Below are 20,197 nucleotides of genomic sequence, written 5' to 3' on the forward strand. Positions count from 1 at the left end.
CCTTCCTGGATGCACATGTGGGCAACCAAATGTCATGGTCACCTATAGAAGATGCTTGGGTCTATGCTGCATTGGGAAGAGGAAGGGTGGGATAGAAATTTAAATAAATAAATATATCCGCATAGCTAAAGGTTTGGGGAGATCTAAGAGCTCCACATTTTTAGGACCTAATGTTTCAACCTGATAAACAGAGATAATGCAGCACCAGCAGCAGTGCCTGTTTAATGATAAAAAATGACAATTTTTCAAACATTGCTTCCTAAAGCTGTATACAGTAACAACCAACATTTGACAATAAACAAATAAGCCATAAAACAATTTTAAAACTAAGCTGAGGACAATAAATAAATAAAATATTTAGTTGCTGCTTGTGTTTATTGTTTGTTGTCTGATTTTATTGTTGATATTTTGTATTTTAACCTTTTTGTACACCGCCCAGAGAGCCACTCGCTATGGGCGGTCTATAAATGAAACAAAGAAAGAAGACATTTAACTGAAGTTCAAAATATCCTATAATTCCCCTGCTTTGCTACATGAAGCAGCGGCGTGTTGGGCCCAGCCGTTCAGCATGCCTTCAGCTGTGAGGACTGGAGAGCCTGTGTAAGATGTAAGAGAGTGGGTGCAAGTGTCTATTCAAATACCACCACCCAGTTCCATTTATCTTTTAAAAACCCCACACTGTACCTATGGCCAAGGGCCACAGATTGGACATCGTAGCACCCTGGCATGAGTAGCAATTGTTTCCTAGCAAGCATCTGAAACCAAACAACTCTGTACTATGGCAGCTCCACTAATAGTGCATTGTCCTCTTTTTAAAAAAAGCTTAGTAGCTACCACCCCTTTGAGCAGGTTCCCCATCCCTGCCTTTGCAGTGGTAAAAGAGAGAACCAGATGTTCATGTATTTGGCTCCACACAGGTCAGGCTGAGGCATCTGCACAAGTGGCCTGGATGAGGGAGGGACAGTGATATGGTAGTTTAGGAAGTGATAGTTGGTCCTGGCACTGCTGAATACCTTTTTGCAAGGAGGGAGTACTGAGATGTGGAAAATTAAAATAACTTGAAGAAATGGAGAAAACATTTGGCCTTCATGTTTAGTGACTTGGGGAAATGTAGCGGTGCTTGCCCCAACTATGAAAGCTTTTCTTAACATTGGTTGTTCCAGGACCTAACTTGTTATGTGTCTTTACTTTTCTATAGTGAGTGAATGTGAATCATCAGCCATGTTGCCACTGGAGTGCCAGTACTTAAATAAAAATGCCTTGACCACGTTGGCTGGACCACTTACTCCTGCAGTGAAGCACTTCCAGCTGAAACGAAAGCCAAAGAGTGCCACGCTGCGAGCAGAGCTGCTACAGAAGTGTGAGTGTCACGTCGCCTTTTATGAAGAACAAAGGAGGCTCCTTCTTGATATTGTGTAGGGGCATGTATATATGAAAATATAATCCACATAGACAACAGAGCAGAATCTGAGATGCTGAAGGCGCTTCTGGGAGACGCTATGCTTTGCAGTCTAGAACATTGATCTTCTACTGGGACTCTATCTAAAACGGGTCACATCAGTTTTCCTCCGATCCCAATCTCTCTCTTTAAAGAGAGATAGGTAGAAGAGTGAATTTCAACAGTTTATGTTTTGTTTCTTTCACTTCTGGTTGACAAGCTGCACATCTTTAAATTCTCCTTTGTTTTTCAGAACTATTTAAAGGTGCAGGAATTATGTCATCCTTTGCTTTCGAGTAAGAAAGCAAATGATAGGCATACACTTTAAAAAAAGCCTTTATGACAGGTAGATTGCAAAAGTTGAAACCTAGTGGTGTAGATCAATATCAATGTATTTTAGAAAGGAAAATATGCAAATATCCTGGGACTAGGAGTTTTTCTTGTTTTAGATATAGCACTAAGAGATGGCTGTATGTAAATTCACCTGTGAATTATGCATGGTCTTTCTAGATAGGGTCAAGTTTCAATTGTTCCATTAAGAGCACCTTTTAAGATAGACTGAGATGTTTTTCTTGTTGAGTATTAATTAGAATTATTCTTTTAGCTACTGAAACTGCACAGCAGCTCAAGAAGACCGCTGGAGTGCCTTTCCATGCCAAGGGAAGAGGGTTGGTCAAAAAAATCGATACAACAAGTAGGAGTTTAATTTTGTCTTACTACTTAAGTGACATATACGTACACACAACACATAAAACAGCTATTATGAAGGAAGTGTTTACAAGATTAGTGTGTAATACTGCCACCCCAAAGCTTTTTTGCATTATACCTTTTGCATTGTCTTAGATACTGAGAATCCCACATTTTTATTTAATTAACCTTGTTTGTAGTCTTCACTTATAAGGTTGGAAATTGTTACTATCAAATTTTCACTGTGGGTCCATGCAAAAAATGTTGCTTGCCTCTGGTTTTTAATAGCATCGTTAATAGCATCGTTTTTTTCAGTAGTATTTTGTCATAGCATCTTTTAGTCTTCTCATTAAGAAGTATATCTTTTCCTGATCTGTAAAAAAAAGCACAAGTGCTACATATGATGATGGGGAATAAGATAACAGAAAAAATGTACTTTTTTAAAAAAAAATCCATACATGATTCTTGGGATATTGGAGCATCAAGTTCTTCATTGGTGTTATATAAGTGTTCTACAGAATATTGAAATAAATGACACATTTTATTATTTTACTTTTCTCAAGAATCAATCCCTGCTTCTTTGAAAGTATTATAGACAAATGTATAATTGCAGTTTTTAGGGCTTTTTCCCCCAGAGCAATTAATTGCCCAGTTACTCAAATGAAACGCAGTCATCAGTGTAGCCTTAAAATAGAAGCTGCGTTGCTAAAACGATAGGAGTTGAGAATTGGCGTTGGGTGAAAGCTTTTCATGAAAAAAGTTAACATTCCAGAAACTTACTTGTGCTTTTGCAGTCCTGCCAGTTGTATTAAGCGTAATCTGGGTATTCCCCCCAAATACATTCATTTTTCTCATCACATTTTCTGGCTTTCGGTTATCTTTTGTCTCTGAATGTTTTAGATTTATTTTTCACGATACCCTCTTTTGCCTGCATTAGATGGATTCACACAATCCAGGCATGAACAGCATGTAGTAGACAGACATTCCATATCTCTGTAGCTTATTCTTTCCTCCCATATGCAGTGCGTGTATTTTTGTTGCTGCTACTCCTCTGTCCTTCTCACTCCTGCGTTCTCTCTCTGGCTCTTTGCTTTGCTGCAACAGAACTTACTATTGCTGCTCCTGATCTCACTGATTTAATGTCAGAGACTGCAGTGTTACGAACTGGGAATAATTTTTCCATGTAGAAAAGATTGGCTAGCAACTCCAGTGGAGATGAAGCAGTACCTTTCCTTTATTTATTAAATTTGTTTGTTGCTTTTCTACACAAATAGGTGCACTCCTTGTGACTTAACAGTTAATAAAAAAATTAAAATTAAAAAGCAAAAGATTAAAAATGCATAAAAAGTTAAAAACAAAACAGTACATAGGGGGTGGAGCAACCCTTCTTAGGGAGACCACACAAGAGAAGCCTTCCAAAAGCCTTCCAAAGTTAAGAACCAAATGCCTGGGAGAAGCGAAATGTTTTTGCCTGGCACCTAAAGATGGATAATGATAGCGCCAGGCGTACCTCCCTCGGGAAGCCACCACTGAGAAATGGGAGACTGTGACATCCTTCCCCAGCACCACCAGGGAAGCTCTCACTTGTGGCTACCAGCAGACAGGAACGTCAGGTTTTCTTCTTACCCTTTACAGCTCTAGCACAGATCTCACTAGATCCCACTGCTAGGCAGCACCACCAGTCACTTTCTGTAACCAAAACTCCCAGAGACTTTGCCTAAGTCTCTCTATAGCTTGTTATCTTGTGACTGTGTGACTATGCTGTTCCCAACCCCCTTGTATCTTTATATTTAAAGCATACAACTCTGGGTTGCTCTGGATACTTGACTTGTTACAATCTCTCCCTTCACCGCTGCCACCATTAGATACAGTTTCTGTTCAGCCTTGGTAATTACCTTGCCCTCCCTTCTGGTCTGTATATTCCCCCAGCCAAGGATCAGGCCTTTGGTAAACCAAATAAGTATTTATTTAATATTAGAAATAACAAGATTACTTAAGGAATGTTTCACAAGCGTATGGTTTCATTTATATTCTGTTAGGTACTTGACTTCTTACTAATTGCCTCAGAAGTCCGACTCACTCTCAACACCACCACTTCCAAACACCACCTCAACCTCTCTCTCCACCCCTCAATTCACCACCTCCCAGATTCAACTGTCATTCTTCCATTTATACTCCCAGCCATTCAAACGCTCAGCCAATCATCCAGCATTCTACTGCTCATCTACTCCCCCCTCCTCTTTCACTCCACTTACCATATGTCTTCTATATAAACAGCACTTACCATATAAATATGGTATAAATATAAGCAGGAACATCACAGAGACCACCACTGACAAGGCCTGTTCTCAAGTTGCCCCTCTCTGCACCTCCTTTGGAGGGGGCACATAAAGAAAAATATCTGATGCTGAGTGCTGGGTCCTGGTTGGTTGGTACATATAGGGACTGGCAGTCCTTGGGGTATTGGGGTCCTGAGCCGTATAAGGCTTTATAGGTCAAAACCAGCACTTTGAATTGAGCTCGGAAACTGGTAGCCAGTGCAGTTCTTCCAGAATTGGTGTTACGTGCTCATCCCGTCTTGTCCCTGTGAGCAGTCTGGCTACTGAATTCTGTACCAGCAGCAGTTTCCAAACTCTTCAAAGGCATCCCCACGTATAACTCTGCAGTAATCTAATTTAGAGCTTACCAGAGCATAGACAACAGAAGTCAAGCTACCCCTGTCCAGATAGGGTTCTAGCTGGGCCACCAGCCAAAGCGGATAAAAGGCATTCCTCGCCACCATGTCACTTGTTTATTAAGCCATCTATGATTGCTCAGCATGTTTCTGTTACCTGTAGTCTTCTCTGGGATTTTGCATTTTGCTCACAGCTGCATGTTGTGACCGTAGTAATATCAATCTGAACACTGAGGGTTGTGCCTCCAGATTGGGGAGTTGACTTTCAGAGACTTGTTCCAAAGCCTTTGATATCGAGGGCACAGTCATTCCCACTTTACTGATTTGCACATTTCACTCTTACGTATACAGAAACATGAGCAAGCATTGCCGTTAACACAGGAAAGTTGCTTCCTAGCATCCCGCCCTCCCCTGTGCCCAGTCAGTTAGGGCTTGGTTTCTGGGCACTGTTCCTGCTTAAGGGTTTCCCTGAGGGCTCTCAGTTGTAGTGAAATTAGGGAATTCAGGCACATCCTCCAGCCCTTTTTTGAAAGAAGTAGCTGTCTGTATATTGGAATATATTGCTGCATTGCCTTGCCACACGTAAGGCAATGTACGCTATCTGATCTAAAGATCTTCTCTATACTTGGGCTTTCCAAATATAATGGGCACTGGCTGTGTTAATTCTGTTAGCAGAATCCCAGGCAACACTATATTTTTCAGTCTCTTTTTAGTTCAACATCATCCCGCTTGCCGCTTCCCCTAAGAAATACTAAAACTTGATGTTATATTACTCTCATACTTCCAAAGAAACTAATTTCTAGAAAAGTTATTTTTTAAAAGTTCTAATATTAAGGGAATCCTCTATTTCCATATAAGGTGTCTTAAAACTGTCTTTCTCTGAATCTTCATGGGCTGCAAAAATTACAGCTATTTTTTCCTGATTTTTACAGAAATACATTTGAGAGTTAATGGAGTAGAATTAATACATTCTGTTTAATGAATTAGATTATGAAAATAAGCAAAGGAAAAAGAAATTAAAAACATACAGTATGTATATGTTGTTGTAGTTCTGTATGAAATATGACAACATTTGGGTTCTGCTTCAATAATTTAGTAGCAGTCTTGGGACATAATTGCTGTTTTTTGCTGATCACATGGGGGGAAAGTGTGCTATAAATTCATTTAAAATGTATTATCTGAACTGTTTTGAGATATTTTGCTCACCAGTAGGAGTATTTTCAGTTCAGTGATAACTTTTTTTTTGTTTAGCTCCACTCAAAGGAATACCTAAACAAGCTCCATTCAGGAATCCCACTGCTCCAAGTGTATTTAGCCCTGCTGGAAATAGAACTCCTATTCCACCCTCGAGAACTCCTCTGCGCAAAGAGAGAGGAGTAAAGGTATTTATACACCTTATTAAAGGTGTGTTCCCCTTCACTCTCCCCTGGTGTGATTCAATCTCTTTGTAGCTTTTAAAAACATGAGGCTAACATATTTGGATAAAGTATTAGTCCATCTAGCTTGCTTGTTTTTTGGAAGCCTTGAAACAGGAAGCCTTGCAGATTACACGTTGGGGGCCAGTTTTTCCACAACAGAACTATGTGTCATCATCATACTTAATTTACAAAGCACCTCAAAATACAATAGACCTTGATTCCCCGGCAGAAGAAGAGGAGGCTTAATTATTTACCTTATACCACCACCTGCACCCATTCTGACTCTATTCCTAGATACTGGGATGGATAGCATGTAACACTAAAGCAGGTGTGGAGAATCTTTGGTCCTTCCAGATGTTGCTGAACTGCAACTCCCATCATCCCCAGTAAGCATGGTCAATGGCCAGGGATGATGAAATCTGTAGTTCAGCAACATCTGGAGGGCCAAAGGTTCCCACACTTGCACTAAAGCATGACTTAGTGCTACATGTGTGAGCTGGAATGTGCTGAAGTGAAGCCTTGGGCATGCGTGCTCCTTCTCTTTCTCAACAAGCCAACTTCAAACCATGAGTTATGAAGTTGACTTATTTTAACTAATCAGAACTGAGCTGATTTTAAACCACAATATCTTGGTTGTATATTCACTAATAGGTAAAAAAAAAACCTTGTGGTTTAAGAATGTACCTATAGCCAACAGATATTTCTTTCCAACTTTATTAAACAGGAAAATTGGGCTGCTATAGTGAATGCACTAGGGGAGCAGGAAACCTGACCTCTCTGAGATATTGTACTGTCCTACAAATTTATCAAAATGCAAACACAATTTGGGTTGGTCTTTCACAGTCCAATTCACTTCCTGTGTAGCTTGGAAGAATTTGGTAACAAGTGCCTCCCACTGTTTTATCTTATGCAAACCGGGACACTCCTCACGTCCACAACAATAGTCAGTGCCGTTATTCCAAAGGTTTTGGTGGGTTTTTTTTCGTGTAAATTAAGCAAAGTGTTGCTGTACTTCACATATTCACAGAAACAGAAGCAAAAGAAAATAGTTTACCATAGGAAACCTCATTAGAATTGCAAAGTAAATCAAACATATTTAAAGTGACTATCTGAACCATATCAACTGTGTTAATATTGTTGCTTCCTCCCTGCTAAAACAAGATCAGCACAGCACATGTCTTGTTTCTGTTATTTCGGCTGATTGCAAGTGTTACCACCACTCACCATGTGGTCAGAGGCACATATTACCAGGGGAGGGCAGGTCTGATCATCTGCATGTTTATTGAGTTCATTAGGATTTACTCCTGTGCAGTCATGCTTAGGATAGATGAAACTGACCTTTGGGAGTGGAAGGGAGGAGGAGGGGAGGAAGGGTAGGGGTAGGGAGGAAGGTGAAGAGGAGGGGGAATGGGAGGAGGAGATTGGGTAGATGGGCACTGCGCTGAGGGAAAGCCCATTTCCTTTCCAAAAGGAAAACATTGCCAATGGTATCATTCTTTTTTAGGGTTTCCTCCACCTTTTTATTCTACAGCAGGCACTTGTAGCCTCCCACCCAAATTTAAACCAAAGCTGTCCCTGGCCACATCCACACCAGACCTTTATTCCACTTTAAACAGTCCTGGCTTTCCCCAAATAATCCTGGGAAGTGTAGTTAGTGAAGGGTACTGAGAGTTGCTAGGATACTCCGTATTCCCCTCACAGAGCTACATTCACCAGAATTCTCCGGGAAGAGGTGCTGACTGTTAAACCACTCTGGCCACTGGAGCTCTGTCAGAGGAATAGGAGTCTCCTCTCGGCACCCTTCAGAAACTACACTTCCCAGGATTCTTTGGGGGAAGCCAGGACTGTCTCAAATGGAATCAAATCTGGCCTGGGTGTATGAGCCCAAGGCTTTGTGGGGCTCTCTTCCTACTTGTGATGTACTGCTAAAATCATGATTATGTAAATGCCATGTTGGTGGATAGATTTTACTACCCTGTACACCCTATGAGTTCATATTACATATATAAATTGTGCCCAGAAAATTAAAGTGGACCAGTTCTGGAACCGGATGCCTGGTTTACACTTCACACTAAGCGAAACCGTAGCTTAGAGCGAACATGTGTGCATGTGGGCTGCTAGAGAGGAGATTGCAGCCACTTTGCTCCTCCCTGGTTATTTGCTACTGTGCTAAGTAGAACTGAAAGGAGACGAGCTCTGGGGCTTCTTGAAACAGTCTGTTTTATTTAGCGCAGTGCGTTTTAGAGAAAGAACTCCATCAGGAGCTATAAGCAAAGATAAAAAATAATGATGGTACTAAAGGACATCATTATTATTAGTTCTTAAAAACACAAAACCATATACAATTGAAATATATATACATTCAAAAATTACTGATAAGGAGGACAAATTGTAGTACTCTGGATTACCTGAGGAAACATATAAAGTGTATGTCTACAGATGACCAAAAATTTAGCATGAAAAATCTTTACAACCCTCATCATTTTAAATCTTGCAGAGCCATTGTTTCTAGCGTGTATACACACTATGTCTGAAGCCCCACGGAACCAAGCAGATGTCCATTAAAAATGCATAAAACTACTGACCATATACCTCAGCATTCATTAGTGGATGCCATACTTACCTGTGCACTGTGTCTGGTTTTTTTAAACTTGGAAGAACCTTTATCTTTTCTACCCAAATTAGAAAACATTTTTTCAAAACTGTATGGCTGTAAGATAACAAATTCTTCTTAATGTGCCTTGAAGTAAACAATACTCTCTGGGTAATACTCCCGCTAAGAGTGCAAGACAGAGAATCATTGTGGAGTGCCACTACAGCTGTGGGACTCTTGGCACTGAGACAAAGTATACAGGCTAATCTACAATTTACAATGTAGAAAGGAAACATTGAAACATATGTGAAACCAGGGGGATACATATATATCCATACCCCAGTCATTCTAATATAACAGATCCAGCAAATCTAATATACCACAATTTGTTTATATTTGTACAGAAAAGTCCAAATCTTTATTGAGTCCCCAAGTGCCAGACTTTTTAAAGATGCAATCCAAAACAATTCCCTTGTACTTAATACTCTTTCATTACGACTGATGTTTTCAATGGTCCAAAACATATGTAGTTTTTCAAGAAAATGTTTTACTAATGGGGCCCCATTCTTTGATGCCAGAATGGCATAGATGTTCAACAATGCTTATTTTTAAAGGCCTGGATGTCTTTCCTACATAGATCTTACTGCAGGGGCATGCAGTCACGTAAATGATTCCTGCACTGTTGAAAGTCAGAAAATCAGATATCTGAATGTGCTTGCCGGTGCCATGATGGACAAGGTCATCATCTTTTTGGTGAATTTCAATATGTACAGTGGCCACATGGATGGTGTCCTTGTGGCCTGGGTGTGTGAAACACAGTGGACTGAACATAAGCATTCTTGAGCCATATATGTTCTTATTTTTTTATCTTTGTTTATAGCCGCTGTAGAAGGAGTTCTTTCTCCAAAATGCATTAAGCGAAATAAAAAGCCTATTTCATGAACCACCAGAGCTCATCTCCTTTCTGTGCTAGTGATCTTGGTGCTTTTTTCCTCTTCCTGCTTGCCATGCTGAGCTACGCAGTAGTTTGATGCACCATGTTGTTTGACTTCATGATTTAGCTTTCCATAAGACAGACCTTGGTTTCAGCTCATGGTTAGTCTGGAGAGAGCTAAACCGTGGGCCTGACTTTGGAAGACACACTAAGCCAAACTATAGTGTGAGCTCCTGCTGGGAGGAAGGGTGGGATAAAAACCAAATGATAAACAACAGTTGAGAGTTCCCTGGCTGCATTTGTGTGGGCCCATAACAATGAGCTTGCCACCATGCACCTCTATGGCACAGCCTACCTTTTGAGAAGTGTAAATGGTACAGAGGCAACGGACTGACTATGGACAACCATCACCATTGTTTGTTCTGCTTCAGAAAATAACATTTGGTGGCTTGTGTGTGTATGGCCACCAAATAATTGCCTGCACAGGGTTGTGTCTCCTGTCATTCAAGAGAGGGATTTCCCTGGAGGCTACAAGGATGGGATCATTACCCATGCAGGGTGCAGACCTTCCAGTCCTCTAACCACAGCAACCTCCACCATTACCTTCACTTTATACAATTTCTTTTCACAATGATATAAATGAGAGATGATTTTTAAAGAAATGCAAATGTGGATGTTAGTATCTAAGCAGATACACTGTGGGTATACTCTACAATCTGTAAAAATGCTGCACATTTCATTCGTTGCTGGCAGTTCTGACACCCCATTGTGCTTACGCAGTTAAAAAAAAAAGACACATGGGTACTCTTGGATATTATGAGGTGCAGAATGAATACATGTGCAAAATCAGTTCACACCTGCTAATTTTGTAAGAGGGAAGCAGTCCTAACATAACATCATATGCATATGTGGAATTGTGAAAGGTAGACAGAGCAGTCCATGCATCCAATATGATGAAGCCAGTGAACTCTGTAATAAGAGTGAAATTAAGTGCTTCTTTTATATATTTTCAGTTACTAGACATCTCAGAGCTGGATACGATTGGTTCTGGCAGGGAAGCTAAAAGAAGAAGAAAGACCTTAGGTTAGTATACCATGTTATGAACATGCTGTTATACTTACTCTATCAAATTAAACTTAAAGCTAAGGGCTAATAGTTGGCTTTTCTGTTCTGTTCATATGCTATACCAGTGTGAAGTTGAAATTTGAGAAGATGGAAGAATTGTCTGCTTGCTTGTGATAAGCTTCAAAGAGTGAACAACTTCTGATAGGGAGGGCACATAGTCACAGACCAGCAAAGAGGTTTGCAAGTGGTCACAAATGTAATTTGAAAAAGAAAAGAAAAGTTGTACAACAAATGGAATATATAGAGAATTATTTATCTTTCCACATGATATAAATCTGTTCTCAGTAATAAAGAAAAATACTATATGAGAAGAGGCTTGTACTTGGGCTTACCTAGCAGAGCAAATCAAATTGTTTTATTTCTATGCATGCATACATTTTGCTGGAGAGATAGTAAAATAAAAGAGCTAATCACTGTAAGGCAGCAATTATGACTGACTGACTTCTATGTTCTTTAATGGTATAGATACAGAAGTGGTGGAAAAGCAAGCGAAAGAGGAAACAGTTGTAGAAAATGCTACTCCAGACTATGCTGCTGGGCTTGTGTCTACTCAGGTAGGACTTACAGCAATTGCCTCTTAAGTGAGTACTGAATTGTACCTATAAATTATGGAGGAAACATGCATGAATTTCAAAGCAAAAACCTTTTTTGAGATGTTGGTAATTCTATGTGCATAGGAATCTGGCATGTAGCTAAACCGGGGTGGTGGGGTGGGCAGCAGTGACAAGTGAGAGTAGTAGGCAGAAAAGCTGACCTAGATCTATTCTAATTTGGAATTCCCCTCTCTTTTGTAGGGGGAGTAGATTGGGCCAGGTGGAGAAATGCAAGGGCTTCGTCTCCCAGACTGGTTTTTAATAATTGCGAGCTCTCATGCATCATTATGTGTGAAGGGATTCTTTGTGCTTTTCAAAATGTATATATGCCATTCATTCACCAAGGAATTACCACATTCTAGCCCTGGGGTCTCCGACACGGCATCTGTGGGCACCATGGCACCTTTGGTGTGTACCCCTATCCCTAGTACAACATTCTCTTGGAGGTAATCCCCATTAAACTCCTGTGGGGCTTATTTCTGAATAGAAATGCATAAGATTGCATTGCCAATCATGTACCACATAGCTAGAGGAAACATGTTGGTTGCCACAAATGTATTTGAGATTCTATGTATGTGAAGCGCAAAAATTTAGACACAGAATGCTATATTAAATAGTCAGATAGTGCAACACTGATTAGGATGAGGATGGAGGAAGATCCCTTGATTGGGTTGCACTTTCCACTCTAGAAGGCAAGACAATGCAAAACAGGATTTGCACCTGCCCTCTAATTTTTTTTCCACCCTGATCTCCTTTCCTTGCTTCTCAGCCTGAGAGTTTACAGCTTTCCTTTCCTCAAAAACCTTTTTAAAAATCAGTTCAGAGCTAGTATTGGCTGATTTGGGGCCTTAAAAAATCTAATTCAATTTTAAATTAGTATTTTGAATAACACTTAAATTTGTCAACCTTAAGAAATATATTAAGAAACTTTACTATAGTAGTCATTCTTTACTGTAGTAGTGATTCTGCATGTTTTAAAGAATACTTCTTATACAATTTGTAAATTTATAAGAATGCTTCTTATACAATTTGGGAGGAGATGGTGGTGAGGGACCTGATTCAAACCTGCAGCTGAAACCAGGCTTTAGGGACTTGCTTGTCCATTACTCCCTCTCACCTGGTATTTTGTGTTGCACGCCATATCATCAAAACAGATTCAAGCCAAGTAGGGTGTATTAATCTTAACAATCTAGCTGCTTGAGTCCTGAGACTGGGAGAGCGGGTGGATTAGGATGGTCTGTATTTGCCTTTCCGCCAGTGGAAGGTGTGTGATGACTATCGCAATGCCTGGATGGGTACTTACTTCCAAGGTTAGGCAGAGAAAAGACCAGAGATGGGGTGTTTTGAGGTAGGGTTGGGATGCTGGATTCCACCAGAAGGGCCCAATTGTAGGGCCCCTTTCCTTCACCAGTCCTGGAGCTGGCACAGCAAGAAAAGGGGGGGAGCCTCCCCCACTTCACCCTGGTTGGCAGAGTCTTGGATGCGGCAGTAGCTCCAACACTCTGGCCTCCCTGATTCCAGTTACGATTGCTGTGCTAATGACCTTTCCCAGTTTAATTTTATTCTAAGTTGGCAACTATCCCAAGTAATACCAAAACAGGGTGGATGGGAGTTTCTCTTCTCTAATAGAGGGGAAAGTGCAAGTTATCCTCCAGCAGTCCCAGCCCCTAAATCCAAATTTCAGTCCAGGCCCTACTATGAGTGCTTTTATTATCCTGTGCTTTTATCTAAAACAATTAGTAAACTGTCTTTCTTCATACTCAAGGTACGTAAAACAAATAAAAGTTATAGCTAAATAAATAAACAGTGTTGAGCAAACAAACTAGCGACATGATTAGAATGCCAAAGAGAAGAGACATGTTTTGGATGCCTTCTGGAAGGCCGATAGGAGAGAGGATCAGGGCTGCAGAGAGGTGGGTGCAGAGGCTGCTACAGCGTGAGGCCCAGAGCCAGCGGAGGGGCAGATCCGGAGCTTTCCTTTTTAAAAAAGCAAGCCTCTACCTCTTTAAAATGAGAGTTTCGAAGCAATTGCATTGTGGTATATGAACCTGCCCTGCCTTCCAGTGCTAGCCAGTCAGTGAAGTCTGACGTGATTAACAAATGCTAGAGAGAAATGTAGACTCATTCAAGCCGAAGTGAGGACCCAGGAAGTCCCACCTCCTAGGAGAAGGCCTGACTGGTTCATTTTGAAGGCAGTTTCTGCTTCAGTTGAAACTGTTTTTTCCCCCATCCCTGATAATAATTGAGAAATCCAGAATTTTAGTGTAACTGTGACTGGGCAATAGCACATGCGCCCGCAAGGAAAAGGTAACAACAAAGACTGGAGTTCATCTTCTTTCTAACTTAGATTTAATTTCATGCAAAAAATGGTTTTTCTGAATGTGTAAACATGTTAGAAAAGCCTTACTAATACAAATACAAAAAAAGCCATCAGTATATCCATATTGTAGGGCTGGGGTATTGTGGCTAAGAAAGTGTGAAGTATGTTAGTCCGTATGTTGTACGACGCACACAGTAGGAACATGGAATGTGAGAAGCACGAACCTGGGAAAGTTAGAAATTGTCAAGCAAGAAATGGAGCGTATCAACATTACAATACTTTGCGTGAGTGAATTAAAATGGACTGGAGTGGGACATTTTCAGTCAGGCAACTACAAAATATTTTATGCAGGAAATGAGAAATCAAGAAGAAACGGAGTTGCTTTAATAGTGAGAAGTGATGTAGCAAAAGCAATTAAGAGCTACAACGCAAGGTCTGAGTGAGTGATATCAGTGAGATTAAATGGGAAACCTATTAACATAACCATCATCCAAGTCTACGCTCCAACATCAAACACAGAAGAAGAAGAATTGGAGAGATTTTACGCAGAACTACAAGAAGAAATTGATCACACACCAAAACAAGATATGATGATAATCATGAGGGACTGGAATGCAAAAGTAGGGAACAGAGAAGAACTAGGAATTGTGGAGAAATGGAGCTTAGGAGACAGAAATGAAGCAGGAGAAAGACTTATTGCATTCTGTGAAGCCAATGATTTGTTTCTTGCCAACACATTTTTTGAGCAACCAAAAAGACAACTGTACACGTGGACATCACCAGATGGTCAATATAGGAATCAAATTGATTATATAATTGGAAACAGAAGATGGAGAAGTTCCATACTTTCTGCAAAAACAAGACCAGGAGCAGACTGCGGTACAGATCATGAACTGATCGTATCGAAAATCAGAGTAAAGCTAAAGAAGAAGAACAAAGCACTCATAATGCCAAAATACAATGTAAATAACATCCCAGAAGAATATAAAGATCAAATAAGGAACAGGTTTGAGGCTTTAAACTTAGTTGACAGAGAACCAGAAAAACTATGGACTGAAGTCAGGGACGTTATCAGAAGAATGCAAAAAGACAATACCTCTACCTAAAAAGAGAGAAAGACCTCAATGAATGACTGAAGAAACTCTTAAAATGGTTAAAAAGAGAAGGAAAGCAAAAGCGAAAGGAGATAGAAACACGGTCAGAACCCTAAATGCAACTATGCAACGACTAGTACGTAGGGACAAAGAAAACTATTACAATAGTTATTATATAGAAATAGAAAAGGACAACAAAATGGGAAGAACAAGAGCCCTATTCCAAAAGATTAGAGAAATGAAAGGGAAATTTAAACCACGAGTAGGGAAGTTGAATAATCAACAGGGAAACACACTGACTGACCGAGATGAAGTAAAAGGAAGATGGAAGCAATACACTGAAGAACTCTATAAAAGAGTTGCAATGGTGACAGATTCATTCACGGAGGAACCATATGATGAAGAACCAGAAATTTTAGAATGTGAGGTGAAAGCTGCTCTTAAAATTCTTGGAAGAAACAAATCACCAGGAATAGATGACATACCAATAGAGTTACTACAAGCTACTGAGACTGAATCTGTCCAAATTTTGACAAAAATTTGTCAAGAAATATGGAAAACTAAACAATGGCCCATAGACTGGAAGCATTCAATATATATCTCACTTCCAAAGAAAGGGGATCGCAGAGAATGCAGTAATTACCGAACTATTGCCTTAATATCCCATGCAAGTAAAGTAATGCTCAAGATTCTACAACAAAGGCTCTTACCATATATGGAGCGAGAAATGCCAGATGTCCAAGCTGGATTTAGAAAGGGAAGAGGCACCAGAGATCATATTGCAAACATACGTTGGATAATGGAACAGAGCAAGGAATTTCAGAAGAAAATCACCCTGTGCTTTATAGACTACAGCAAAGCCTTTGACTGTGTAGATCATGAAAAACTATGGAATGCTTTAAAAGAAATGGGGGTGCCACAGCATCCGATTGTCCTGATGCGCAACCTATACTCTGGACAAGAGGCTACTGTAAAGACAGAATATGGAGAAACCGATTGGTTCCCCATCGGAAAGGGTGTGAGACAGGGGTGTATTTTATCACCCTATTCGTTTAATCTGTACGCAGAACATATCATACGGAAAGCGGGATTGGACCAAGATGAAGGAGGTGTGAAAATTGGAGGGAGAAACATCAATAATTTAAGATATGCAGATGATACCATACTCTTAGCAGAAACCAGTAATGATTTGAAACAAATGCTGATGAAAGTTAAAGAGGAAAGCACAAAAGCAGGACTACAGCTGAACGTCAAAAAGACTAAAATAATGAAACAAGATTTATGTAACTTTAAAGTCGACAATGACATTGAACTTGTCCAGGATTATCAATATCCCGGCACAGTCATTAACCAAAATGGAGACAATAGTCAAGAAATCAGAAGAAGGCTAGGACTGGGGAGGGCAGCTATGAGAGAACTACAAAAGGTCCTCACATGCAAAGATGTATCACTGAACACCAAAGTCAGGATCATTCAGGCCATGGTATTCCCGCTCTCTATGTATGGATGTGAAAGTTGGACAGTGAAAAAAGCAGATAAGAGAAAAATCAACTCATTTGAAATGTGGTGCTGGAGGAGAGCTTTGCGCACACCATGTACTGTGAAAAAGACAAATCATTGGGCGTTAGAACAAATTAAACCAGAACAAATTAAACCAGAACTGTCACTAGAAGCTAAAATGATGAAACTGAGGTTATCATACTTTGGACACATCATGAGAAGACACGATTCACTAGAAAAGACAATAATGCTGGGGAAAACAGCAGGGAGTAGAAAAAGAGGAAGGCCAAACAAGAGATGGATTGATTCCATAAAGGGTTAGGGTTAGGACGTCTGACGGCTGGCTAACAGATTCCACCCTGTTTGTTTCAGCCCCCCTTAATATGGCTTCTTTTTCTCTGCCAATTTGCTGTCTGGTCACTACATAGATCTTTCCTTGGGCGCCCATTACATCCCTTCCCAGTATTACTGGTTCTTGTTGCTGGGCATTAATGACTACTTTATATCGGCCCTCTCGGCCTCTCCAAGTCATATCCACCAGGGCCACAGGCAAACTCTCTGGTTGACCCCTCACTCCTTGGATATTCACCATTTCCTGGGGTAATATTTCTTCAGATTTTATTAAATCTGGCCTCAGTAACGTCTGAGCGGCACCAGTGTCAAGCAATGCCCAATAATTTGCCCCTTGTACACTCACTTCCTCTCTCAGACTTGAATCAAGGTCTGTTACTTCTGTCCAGTTTATCTGGCAAAACTGAACCTTTTTCGCTGTTTCTAAAGCCTTGGGCTCTGTTTTCACTGCCCTTGTCTGAGCAGGATTACTAATGGGGTTGGTAACCTCACATTGAAAACGTAGGTGCCCCGGTCTACCACATTTGTAGCATAATTTCTCCTCACTTTTAGGGTACACAGATCCACTCTGGGGTGACCTGTGCCCTTCAGATTTTAATGGAGAGAGTTGTTTGTCAGGAGAGAGTGAAGAAGGAGGGAGGTGGAAGATGCTCTTGGAGGTCGCTGATTCATAAGGTTGCCATAAGTCGTAATCGACTTTAAGGCACATAACAACAACAACAACATATTAGTCCTGCAATGTAGCCCAGGTTTGCTGTACTAATATTGGTGGCAATCCTGTACATAACAATCCAACAGTGTAGGGCAGTGTTTTTATCTAGTCTCTTGCTTATTTGGTTTTTTTGGGAGAAATGTAGTTGGAAGCACTTTTAAGATTATAGCAGCAATGCGATGGGGTGGTGATTAATTACTTTCCCACCTACAGTATGGGGGAAAATAGAGGGATTCTTGGGGGTGGGTTGTTGCTGCTGATGTTAACACTTCAAAGGATACATTCATGTCAAAAGAATCAAATTCCTTTTGCGTACAAAAAAGGCAAAAAGGAGGCTAACATTGCTGCAGTTATTATAGATAGGGTCTAAAGGGGCATGAGGCCACCACGTTGCTGAAGCTAAGCAGGTCTTAGTCTAGTCACTGCCTGAATGGTTGACCACTGAAGGAGCCAGACATATACCGCCTGGGGTTACCTAACCGAAGAAATGTGGAATATAAGAAAATGAATATATAAAGAATTTTAACAGGTATGGCTTGCTTTCTAACAATCTAATACTGATTTTTTTCCCAACTGTGGCATCTGAACCTTGGTTGCAGTAAATCTGACATTTCTTTTGACTGCCCCACCGACCCCTGCCATCTGAAATGCTGTGTCTGGTCTTGTACTGATTGTGGTATTGCCAGCCTACGCTTAATTGAGAAAAGACCTACAGTAACGAAACTGGCATACGACTCATGAAACATGAGTTCTTTGTATGTTTTAGGATTAGCATTGGGGGAGAACACCTCTACAGCTGTGTGACCAGCAGACTTTGAATGCATTAAGCTGTTCTGGTATGGAAATGCAATTATGAAAAAAGCTTTACTAGTTGACATTCTTTGTTAGACTTCTTATTACTGCTGTGTAGCTCCTGATTTATTTTTTGGCCCCACCCCCAAAATGAGGATACACATTTGCATATGACACAAAACATATGCAAATTTGTTTCCCCTTTTGTATGTAGGGTGGAGGGCCCAATCTATATATAGTGTCTGGGCAAAGAGAATCCTATTGGCATTCCTGGAGGTGAACTATAGATCTCAGGTGGACTTTTGTCTGAAATCTTGGAGACAATTGGTATAAAGGTCCAGCTTGTCATGACAGCAGGTCTAACTCTGCATAAATACAGCTATTGAAGCAGGCCTCTGAAAAGAACTGAAGCTGATGTGGGAAACAGAAGGACAAATGCGTCTTAAAATATGTGGAATCCTTTGTTGGTAAGGACCAGCATCTTGAATTTAACCTGGAAATGTAATAAGAGGCACTGCAGATGAAAGAAGACTTGCTAGATGTGCTTGCAACATGTAATCATCAGAAAGATGTGTGCAGCAGTGGTTTGCACTAACCTGAAGCTTCCAAATTGCTTTCAGGATCAGTCCCATGTAGAGCCCATTGCAAATGTCTAGCCTGGAGCTTATGTAAGTATGCTTTAGTGTAGCAAGATCCTCTGCCTGTGAAGCTCATAGGAAGCATTCCTGGCTCCTGCAAGAACTTGCTCATCAAAAAGCAAGCGGGCTGGATCAGATGCTTCCTAAGCCAGATCTGTGTAGGGCTCTGTTCTGAAATGACAGGAACGAACACAGCACCCTAAACTAGCAACATTATTCTTGAAATAGTTGCAAGCAACTGTGTGCTGTTTTTCAGAAACTTGCCTCTTTGAATAATGACCCTGCCCTGGCTTCTACTAGCTATCTGCCTGCAGCTCCCAGTGTTGTGCCATCTTCCTCCTATGGTCCAAGTGCTGACACACAGCCAGGTAAGTGACATGTTCTTCCATGTATGGCATTTTTAAATATGTTCATTGCTTAACAAGTTCAATGTTGTAAAAAACAACAACCAGCAGCAGACTGGTGCTAATTTTTATTATAAACATACACTATTATTGTTGTTGTTGTTGTTGTGCGTGTGATGTGCCTTCAAGTCAATTGCAACTTATGGCGACCCTATGAATCAGCGACCTCCATTAGCATCTGTTGTAAACCACCCTGTTCAGATCTTGTACGTTCAGGTCTGTGTCTGCCTTTGTGTTTGGTCATCTTCTTTTTCTACCCCCTTTCTGTTTTCCCCAGCATTATTGTCTTTTCTAGTGAATCATGTCTTCTCATGATGTGTCCAAAGTATGATAACCTCAGTTTCATCATTTTAGCTTCTAGTGACAGTTCTGGTTTAATTTGTTCTGACACCCAATTATTTGTCTTTTTTGCTGTCCATGGTATGCACAAAATTCTCTTCCAACACCACATTTCAAATGAGTTGATCTTTCTCTTATCTGCTTTTTTCACTGTCCAACTTTCACATCCATACATAGAGATCGGGAATACCATGGCCTGAATGATCCTGACTTTAGTGTTCTTTGATACATCTTTGCATGTGAGGACCTTTTGTAGTTCTCTCATAGCTGCCCTCCCCAGTCCCAGACTTCTTCTGATTTCTTGACGATTGTCTCCATTTTTGTTAATGACTGTGCCAAGTTATTGATAATCCTTGACAAGCTCATTGTCCTCATTATCAACTTGTTATATTTATTTATTACCCACACTTCACCCTGAGATCACAGGACAGGTTACAGCAGTTTAAAGTGCATAATTTAAAATAACTTAAAATCACAACATCACAAAAAATAGATGGGTGCTAAAAATATACATCTCTGGTGTCAAAGGCCAGGCTAAAGAGGTGCTTCTTCAGCATTTGCTGAAAACTGTACAGTGAAGTTGCC

At 40.5% G+C, this 20,197-nt stretch overlaps 1 protein-coding gene across 1 annotated transcript in view; it reads left to right on the top strand.

Moving 5' to 3' along the window:
• The window catches only part of NELFA (negative elongation factor complex member A), a 51,686-nt gene that overhangs the window by 27,168 nt on the left and 4,321 nt on the right, over positions 1-20,197 (top strand). The window contains exons 3-8 of the mRNA XM_061629796.1: positions 1,199-1,360; positions 2,043-2,132; positions 6,051-6,181; positions 10,758-10,827; positions 11,335-11,423; positions 19,126-19,237. Coding sequence (XP_061485780.1) covers positions 1,199-1,360; positions 2,043-2,132; positions 6,051-6,181; positions 10,758-10,827; positions 11,335-11,423; positions 19,126-19,237 — 654 coding nt within the window. The remainder of the gene's footprint in view (positions 1-1,198; positions 1,361-2,042; positions 2,133-6,050; positions 6,182-10,757; positions 10,828-11,334; positions 11,424-19,125; positions 19,238-20,197) is intronic.

The sequence above is a fragment of the Rhineura floridana genome, chromosome 5, assembly GCF_030035675.1.
Source record: "Rhineura floridana isolate rRhiFlo1 chromosome 5, rRhiFlo1.hap2, whole genome shotgun sequence".
Lineage (NCBI taxonomy): Eukaryota > Metazoa > Chordata > Lepidosauria > Squamata > Rhineuridae > Rhineura > Rhineura floridana.